At 35.3% G+C, this 9,665-nt stretch overlaps 1 protein-coding gene across 2 annotated transcripts; it reads right to left on the bottom strand.

Annotated features, from left to right (window-relative positions):
* Window positions 1–340: 340 nt before the first annotated feature.
* Window positions 341–9,020, bottom strand: LOC114409912 (retinoblastoma-related protein 1-like). Of its 2 annotated transcripts, XM_028373575.1 has the most exons (19): window positions 8,740–9,011; window positions 7,883–8,149; window positions 6,740–6,844; window positions 6,512–6,654; window positions 6,327–6,423; window positions 6,051–6,097; window positions 5,081–5,270; window positions 4,748–4,814; window positions 3,987–4,166; window positions 3,709–3,902; window positions 2,745–3,624; window positions 2,373–2,517; window positions 2,186–2,258; window positions 1,607–1,783; window positions 1,409–1,528; window positions 1,187–1,328; window positions 965–1,086; window positions 585–700; window positions 341–491 (listed from the first exon to the last, which is right to left on the bottom strand). In XM_028373575.1, the coding sequence occupies exons 2-19, from the start codon at window positions 7,976–7,978 to the stop codon at window positions 341–343; spliced, it is 3,045 nt and encodes a 1,014-aa protein (XP_028229376.1). In that variant the 5' UTR covers window positions 7,979–8,149; window positions 8,740–9,011. The 2 variants fall into 2 exon arrangements, 1 of the variants encoding a protein (XP_028229376.1); XR_003666242.1 differs by lacking the exons at window positions 341–491; window positions 585–700 and having other exon boundaries at window positions 1,022–1,086; window positions 1,399–1,528; window positions 8,740–9,020.
* Window positions 9,021–9,665: the final 645 nt, after the last annotated feature.

Below are 9,665 nucleotides of genomic sequence, written 5' to 3'. Positions count from 1 at the left end.
ATAATGTGTTAGCTTAATGAAAGGCCTAACTAAATAAAGATTTCAGATATGGATGGCCTATCCCTAAATAGATTAATCGGCTATCGTGGAAACATAAAATTACAAACTATGATGAAAACAAGTTGAACTAGGACATGAAACTATTAATTATTACCTAATGAGACCTACATTCTGCATTTAATAATACCTAACAACATACACAAAAGCACAAGGGGCAGTGGCGGCATTCTACAATCTCACCGCTCATAACAATACCGCCCTCCCCCTCTCATAAAGCACCTAATACAATATATATGGATTCAAGAGAGGAGTAAAGAAAGAATATACACAACATTGGATCCTAGGAGTCAGGTTGCTCTGATTTGAATGGTGCACCTGATGATGAAGCACAGCTTCCATTCTGCAGATAGAGGCTGTTTGCAACCATAGAGTCACTCACCAACCCGAAATCAACATCATCAAAGTTGAGGGGACCTCTCACCTTCCGGTTGCTAAAACATGGAATCAAACACGAATAAACAAGGTTGTCACCTTTCAATAATATAAATGAGATTCAAATGTTTAAGGCATGGAGAAAAGCATACCCATTCAAACGGTTATTGATGGCGGTCAGGTCTTTTGACGGGCTCTGATATGCATGAGTGCTCTCCCCAACACATGCATAATAGCTTTTTGAGCTGTGTGATATTAGAGCCTCCATCTGTACACACATAACTAATGACTACACTTGTGTTCCATAAAACAAAATAGAAGATTTTGTTCTCTTATCTACTAGAGATTGTATCAGTATGCAAATTACAAAATACAGCCATCTATGAAAAAGAACAAATCGAACACTACAGTCCTCACAAGCATGCTTCTTCCTTTTCCAAAATAAGGTCACATGATTGTTATGCACTAACTAGTTATGGAAACTGGGAAATCATCCAGTTCGAAGAAGAAATCTAAATGAATAAATTAGTACCTTGGACGATCGTAATGGAGAGACATATACGTTATGTGTGGCTGACACTTTTTTTGGAGACATATCAGGAAGGGTTGGGAAAGGTGATATTTTAGGAGACCCTGGACATTGAGCTAAATGGCCTGAAAAGAGAAAGACCACACAAGTCAATGGATCACAAGATTGGCATAACAATGGAAGTCGGGTAAGCAATTGAAAGTAACTTTACTAATAAGCAAGTACCATCATTTTTATTAACTTCAGGTATTCGGTCGCTTTTTGTAGTTGGTCCAGCAGGGCCAAGTTCAACAAGCAGTGGCTTTACAGAAGGAATGAATATTTCATTGTAAAAGGTAATTATGTCAATATGCTCCTGTCCTGTTCTCTGTTTTCATTAAGATCAGTTATGAGGTCACAATTGTTGGATAAGATTTACAAAAGCATCGAATTTTGACCTTCAGTTACCCCATTTCGGCGAGCCAATGACCAATCAACAAATACACTACGAAAAACTTGTGGTTTGCAATGTGGTTGCTTTCTGTAGTTGTATACGATCTCCTTAAAAGTTAGATTGAGTTGTGAAATCTGCACACAGAATAGAATGAGAAAAAGGTAATAATAGAAAAACAATTACACTCAAAAGTTTCTAAGCAAAAGTGAAACCTTTGCAACTCCATAGAAACAACACAAGATGATTTGGTCAATATGACGGTTGAAAAAGAGAGATGTCCACTGATTAAGGATCCGCTGGAAAAGAGAGTATACATTCTCCCTTATTTGCTGAGATAATTGTAGCCTTTCAACCATGCCACTTATTCTGACTGCTCCCAACTTGATGATCTAGTAAACACAGAAAGTATACACAAGCTGAAATGCTTAAAAATGATATAGTGAAGAAACAAAATCATTAAATCTTAAACAGATGAACCAGAAAAGCTGCCCCATCAGCATGAAATAGCTCAAATGGAAGTGGTGTAACAGTTAATTTCCAAAAGGCAAAGTAAAATTTCAATATCGAAGGTCAACATTTAGATCCAGTTGTTCCTGAAAACACACAACGGTCACAAACTTGGAGCTTTAAAATAGCAAGTAGAAGTTTTGCTGAATTGAATAAATAGAGAACAGCACATATACACAGTTGCACACAAAAAGTGGTTTCCTTTGAATCCACAAAAATAAAAGGTAAAGATAGTTATCAAATTAACCATAGTTTTAATATGGCATAACAGTGTTATGCAATACCTTGCCAAAAAAAATGTTGATCCCAGTTTCTGCACATGTTTCCCCTCCACCTCCTGGATTGGGCTTTGTTGGGCTGGCATTGGACAAACATTCAAAACAAAGCACCAAAACAAAACAGTAAAGTGGCTAAAAATTGAAATAATGAAAATTTACATATATAGATACTTCCAGACCATCCTTGTTATACCTGGCAAATGCTGACTGCAAAGGAGGTGGGGGTAGTTTTGACTTAAGGATGATACAGGGAAGAAGGCAATCTTTCACTGGTGAAGTGAAAGAATTTCTTTCCATTAAAACATTTCGCTTGGGTGATCTGATATCCCCATTCTGATCTGAAATTGATTAGTTAAAAGATGTTACTCAAGCTGAAAAGTATGCATTTTCATCTTGGGATCTTTGAGGGAGAGGTATGTTGGAAGGGCAGAGGAGAAACAATTTTATGTATCATATAGATAACCATGACAATAACTCTATGGAAAGAAGCACAAAGAAATATATGAAAACTTAGAAAACATGACTTTAGGTCTTCAAGTTCGAACTAAAAGGAGAGAACCATTACTTGAAGGGCTTTCAAGCTTGGGCAAGGTAGGCACTGGCGGCAGTCCTCCACAAGAGAAGTTAATATGCATTGCAATTTCATCCAATGATGGCATTGGTTCAGCTAACAGTCCAAGACTATTTATCTCTGCAGAGAGGGAAGGTCTGGCAACTGCCAAAGAGTTATGCATTGAAGAACCCTTTTCCCATACCATGCTCTCCAAAAGACGTTCTTCCAATGAATTCAGATGTCTTCTCAATTCTCTTGGGAGAGATTCTTCATGTCTAATGAAACTTTCAATCACCTTGCTAAGATCAAAGGCTGTAATTCCAGTCCTCTCTAGTACTGCAGGGAACAACATTGTTACAGTCTTGTGAGTTGCCAGGACTAACTCTGCAGAACATGCAAGCATACACCGATGGAACCTCTCATTGGTAAGTAGAGAGGTTAAATTAGTTGCATGAAGTACTTGGGCTTCTGCTCTGCACATTGCTTCCAATACCCTGTAGTATAACTTCAGTGCTTCCAGTCTTCGTTGTTCAGCCCATATATTGTCCACAACGTTTGCACTTTGCAGGCTTCCAGTTACACATCGTTCTCCGAGAGGACTACTAGGAAATATAGCCTGCAATATAATCTGTGCTCTGCGAACCACATCACTCGTAGCATCCCTATCACATGATGTCAAAAACCGTTCCAGCTCTGGCGAGGGCTTTGATGGAAGTGGAGAAATGACAGTTCGAAGCCACTTCGCTGTAGTCATTGCTGTGCTTACAGGGGTGGCCGCCATCTTTGAGTTTGCACTACCTGGGATGCCATTAGCATGTGATGCGGGGGAGCGGTGTGGTGAGAGAGGACTTGTAATGGTCTTAGCAGGTGATGCCATTGAATCAAATTTCCTCTAGCGTACAATAACAGACAATTTTAGGTGTTATCTTACACAAGATAGAACAAAATTTTTGAACAAATTTCCAATTGAACATACCTTTACACCACCAGCTGAAACAGAACCTCCAGATAAGCTTACTGAAGCTAATAGGCTGTCATCCTCATTAATGAATAACCTTTCATCCAATTCACTCTTGTTGTGAATCATGTAATCATAATCTTTTTCTAACATACTTAAACTAGAAGGTAGAGACGATTCTTCCATCAGGTCTTTAAAATAGGTCAAACCATCTACAAACAAAGGGATAATAAACATCAGTTAGAGAGATCAAGCATTCCTGATGCATAAATAATAATAACACAATGAAAATGAACCTTTATCAATATTCTCTAGGTTTCCGGTTTCACATTCAGATGCCAAGCAAGGCTGCTTCTTCAATATATCTGCTATTACATTATTGGCTTTCTCCATGGTTTTCCTCAACTCATCTTCAGAAGTGTTGTATATGTTGCAAAGTGATGCAAGGAGGTCCACACCTTTGTTACTTTTCTTAACTGAATGAAAATTTGATGATATTAGTGATATTGTCCTTTAAGCTGTTGCATTTATTATTTATTTAGACGTTAGAATTGTATAGAGGCAAATCAGTCTTTTAAGTTTTCATTACTACTTAATTAGGCATTACAATTCCCTCATTACTATTTAATTAAACATTACAATTTCTTGTAGAACTGCTGTAAATATCTGTAACATTTAAGATTTCTCTATTTCAAAGATCCTAATGGCTATTTACAAGAATGACCCCCCAGAGGGAAGATCAGTTTTTTCCAAACAGTATTCCTAATGGTTTCTTATATGATTCTTGTGATTTACTGACATGATATCAGAGCCTCATCAGAAAATCATAATCCGACATGGTAAGTTCAATTCATATAGCCTCATATTTTTCTAACAATTAGAAAAGGTTCACTTTTAAGACAATCACCAAAATAGCCTACAAGTTAACAGATGTTTGAGCACAAGAAAGAGCACAGTGCAGTATTGCAGAATGCATGTCAAAGTGCAGCCCCACATGAAAGAGAACAAGAACAATTTAAACAAAATGCAGGAAAGAGGGGATAACAAAGAAGATTACCAAAGCGTGAGGAGTCATGAATGTTGAAATTCCAAAATCGAGTAGGAACATGAATAATTAAGATGGCCTGTAACAGATACAACCAGAAATTAAGAATCTATTTCCTTCATTCCCTCCATAAAAACAAAAACTAAAATATTACAACTTAAAAGAAATGGAACAACTGAATTTGTGTATAACAAGCATATCCTGAAAATAGTCAAACAAATATTTAATTAAAAATTCAAGTTTTAAAGTTTCAATAATTCTCTTCTCTATGTTCAAAAAGAGAAAAATAACAAAACTCTCTACAGGAACGTTAACAAAATAGAGAGCTATGAGAATGTAACTGACCAAGATTGAAATTAAACCATTAGTGCAAGTCACTAAGTCTTTGAAACGGCTGAAAGCATGTACACGAAGTGCCAGGAAAAGCAACCATCCAAATCGATGATATTCAGATGCATGAACAGTAATAGGTGAGTTTATTTCAGCATTTGTGTCAGTTGCCACAAAGAACTCTCCAAATACACGTTTATAGTACCTAGCACCATCAAACATACAAGATGTCATGTCATCTCATGTAGGCATGTTGCACAGCACACGATAATCAAAGCAAACAACTGTATACAGCTAAAATAGGAATGCTAAGCATATAGCATTGCAAAGTCTGAGAGATGACTAAATGATACCAACATGCATCTAATTTCTTGACAGTTAAAAATAACAGTAGTATGAAACATTGACCATAGCATATGTGTAGTTCCAGACAAGGCATTTGATCTATGATGGGTTAACTACAAAATTTTAGCTGTTCATATTCCGTTAACTACTATTACCACTTCATAATGCATGTACCACCTTCAGTAGACTAGCTCTATTATAAACACATGTTCATTAAGTTCTTTTTTTGGTGACAAAATACATTTCATTAATGATATGTTATCATATTAATAAAATACAATAACAGCAAATAACACAACACATAAGGCAATTTGAACTTCACTACCAACAAACCACAACAGCTATCTTAAGAAAGGAATATGACATTTAAGCTATGACTACCTCTAATCTCTAGTTTCAAGAACTTAAATGAGTAAATAACTATCCATGGAAAACTATGCTTCCTAGAATTAGCACATGTCAGGTTTGCTTAATTTATTATACAAAAGGAAATAATACATAGTGAAAGAGAAATTTCAGAGTCAATGAATAATAATGAGAACCTTCAGACATAGAGAAGAGAATCTTAATGAATAATAATGAATACCATAAATTAATGAATAATAATAATAAATTATGTATGCAAAAGGTGGGTACTCACTTGCTAAGAATCTTCAAGTGAATAGCATTGGCATGCATCTCCTTCGCCTGGTATAGACATAGCAACATAAAGAATAGCTTAATAGAAAACTATTCCAATTTCCAAGCTATTTGACATCATAATTTCATACATACATATCATTTTTAATTTTCTCGAGCCATACGAGGATAAAACTTCTTATACGTTTCTTGGGATTAATCAAATAAATAAACAAAACCACCTAACAAAAAATATAAACTTTGCAAATGCAATCGTGGTTCTCTGCTCAGTCAATACCTCAAGCCTGTTTTCCCAATCTGTGCCATATAGATTACTTAAAGTTGGACCAGCCTTAACAACAAACTGTGGAAGTTCTTTGAAAAAATCTGCAATGCTGTTGAATATAAGATAAGCATAAAGTAAGTAATAGAACAACCTACAAAGCACAAAAGAATATGCTAGCCAAAAAGTCAGTAAAATACTTAAGCTTTGCTGCTCTCAATATACGACACAAGCTAAGCCCAATGTTCTCAGTGTTTTCCTTCTCACCCTCGTCATTTTTCTGGATCAATTTTTTGACAGAGTACAAAATAAAAGCAAACCAATACCTCTCTGCTTCTTCAGACTGAAAAAGAATAATATAAACTCATTTATTAAAATAAATTTTTCAGAAGTCATACGTTATACCAAAGAATAATGTTCATCTGTACCGTTCCGTTTCCCATTGACGAAAAATTTGACAGTAGAATATGCTTGGTTTCTCCAAACAGATTCGCTGCTTCTTTACAGCTTTTCTCTTCCAATGCTAGCCCATTCTGTAAGAAATCAATGAAGAATTTAATGGGTAACGGATCTCACAATTTAAACCCTACTCAATCTACCTAAATGCATACAAAAAAATATATATGGACATTTCTTCTATTCCGAGTCTCACTTATTAACACAATCTCAACCTGATATGGATTCATGTGTCGTAATGACCCACGCACACATGTTGGTATAAACTATCCCAGTTTATGGAGCATATCAGCCAACTCCAAAAATAAAAAGGCAACAGGTAGAAAAGAAGATAGAAAGACAAAACAAAAGCAGGTTGTGTGTGGACTGGTATTACAAGATAACACAAGTGAACAACAAATTTTAAAAAAATAGAAACAATAGAAGATGGTTGATGTACAAGAGTTGCACAATAAATATCTTCCCAGGTCAAATTGCCCTAATCCCACTCAACTTTGTCAAATACAGCAAAAAGACCGTTAAACACACTCCATCACATCACAACAATCATAACAAAACATATCATAACAATCATTACAAATCAAACAGCTCATTTACTGAGAAAATTCTATTAATTATTTCTCTTTCATTCCTTTAAAGCAACAAACTCAGCTGGGTTGGTGCAACTCATTTTCCATATCAATGTCACTTAACTCCAAAAAAGCTCTCCCCGCCTTGCCCCACTCATAAAAAATAAAAAATTAAGCATTGTATCCTTCATCACTCAGACGCTCACTCATCAGGATGAGTAACATGCCATAGTTAACATATAATTTTTTTTATTGATCAATTAAATATTTTCAGATGCATCGTCCTATCCTTAACTCAAAAAATGGAAACTTAACTTAGAAAAAGCACTAAAAAAAATTAACACACCAAACTTTCATACCTACTATTACTAACCTAATAAAAACTTAAAATATCTTAACTTTCTGCATGCCGACAACTCCCACTGAAACCCCACACGCAATTACAAAACAAAACACAAAAAAAAAAAAAACAAATTAATTTCACCAAACCCAAAAAAAAAATTTGACCCACCAAAAAAAACACGAAAGATAGGGAAAATCAAGAACCTTGCAGAACTCGAAGAAGCGAGACTCGACTTGGTCGCCGCCATTCTCGGACTTGCCGTCTTCCATGGCGTTGGATTCAGCTGGAGGAGGACTCATGCGGAAACCCTAATTTGGCTTCAGATCACGCGCGGAGGAGGAAGATGCTGGGTTCCGAACACGAGGGTGAAGGAATTGCGAAAGGAACGCGAGAGGAATCGGAATCGAGAAACCCTAGAAAGAACAATGGGAAGAAGAAGAAGCTGAAGTATCCCCAACCCCGTCCCGAACCTGATTAATACATAAAAAAAAAAAAAAGAACAATAGACAAAAATCACAAATATCCAGTGTGTCTTAGCTGCTGCTATGTCTATAAGAAAGCGAGGAACTCATAATCATAAAGCAAGAAACAAAATTATAATCAGAAAATAAAACTACCTTTTGACAATTTAAAGAAAAAGAGTTTATAAACATTAAACACAGTCTCAGGTGGTCGATTGAATGCAAGGAGACGGAGAATTTAAAGTTTTTTCGCTACTAAGCTAAAAATAAATTAAAAAAAAAAAAAAAGAGGGGAAAGTTTTCCTTTTGCAAAAAGGAAAAGACAGTAGCAGGTATCCAATTGAGACGGAGCTTCAAATCGAAGGTGCTGCGAGTAAGAAACTTAGGAATTAAAGCGATGCAAATTCAAAGAGGAAATTTAAACAATATTATCAGTTACAGAAGTTGGAAGTAGACTCGTACAAGAGAAAGCAGAATAAGACACGATCAGGAACAATAATAATAAATTGAATTGAGGAACAACGACAATTGAAGGAGAATCGCGCGCGAGAGAGAGAAATAGAGAAGAGAGGAATTGGAGCAGCGAGGAGAATGAATACCTGAAGAGAGTTCAATGGCAGTGTGGAAGAAGAAAAAGGAGTTGGATTTGTTGAGGAAGTGAGAAATGAAAAAAGAGCCAAAAGTTGTTGCAGCACGGTGGTTTGTTGGTGCCGTGGTGGCTTGTGTTGTGCCTGTGTGGAGGAAGAAACGGGTGAGGAACTGAGGAAGGGGCACGCAAACACGGGTCGGGGCGCATGTTACTAATCCATACCCGTACCCGTTTCTGTTTTTGATTATCGAAAAAAACTTGAATCATTTGGATATAATCCGTTAAAGTCGGATAGATTCAGTTGTATGCTTCTTCTTTTTTTTTTTTTCCTTTTTGTTAAGGAAAATAAATGGATTACTGGGATTTTTTATATTAAAAAAATGGTCACCGTGAGGAAAATGGATAGTTCGGTAATTGCGTCTACTATAGGATTAAGTGTGGGTTTTGGTTTTCACTTTCTCTCTCGGTTTTTTGAGATCTTTCATGTCTAACGTAAAATATTTCGTCCGATTTTAGAGATCTAACAAACGGTCAAAATTCAGAATTAAAAAAAAAAAGTCTGAATAAAAAAAAATGATCAACATTGATTTTATATTTACTAGGGAAATAAAACAGACATTTTGTGCAAAATATGTCCGGACATTCTTTTGCGTCCTTCTACTAAAGAATTGTCGTATTATTAGCAATTTTTTCACTAATTATTTCACGCTTGAAGAATTAGCTATTGTTTCAAATGAACAAATTGAAACAATAAAAGTAAATGAATTTTTTTAATTATTAAATGAATTTTTAATAATAAAAGTAAATATTAATTATTAAATAATTTTTTTAATGCATAATATATATATATTATCTAGTTGTTTTATATAAGAAAGAAAAAAAAGAGAGAATTTTAAAATTTGAAAATATAACTTTTATATATATATATGAGTTTCA

The sequence above is a fragment of the Glycine soja genome, chromosome 4 (assembly GCF_004193775.1).
Source record: "Glycine soja cultivar W05 chromosome 4, ASM419377v2, whole genome shotgun sequence".
NCBI lineage: Eukaryota > Viridiplantae > Streptophyta > Magnoliopsida > Fabales > Fabaceae > Glycine > Glycine soja.
This window is presented reverse-complemented; position numbering and strand designations above follow the sequence as displayed.

What these genes read in the sequence shown, in the direction of transcription:
- LOC114409912 (XM_028373575.1), bottom strand. Translation starts at nt 7,978, where the DNA reads ATGAGTCCTCCTCCAGCTGAATCCAACGCCATGGAAGACGGCAAGTCC. An exon ending in ATTGGGAAAACAGGCTTGAG is followed by an intron (nt 6,098 to 6,326) that starts GTATTGACTGAG and finishes TGTCTATACCAG; the next exon opens with GCGAAGGAGATGCATGCCAA. An exon ending in GTTTCTATGGAGTTGCAAAG is followed by an intron (nt 1,529 to 1,606) that starts GTTTCACTTTTG and finishes TTCTGTGTGCAG; the next exon opens with ATTTCACAACTCAATCTAAC.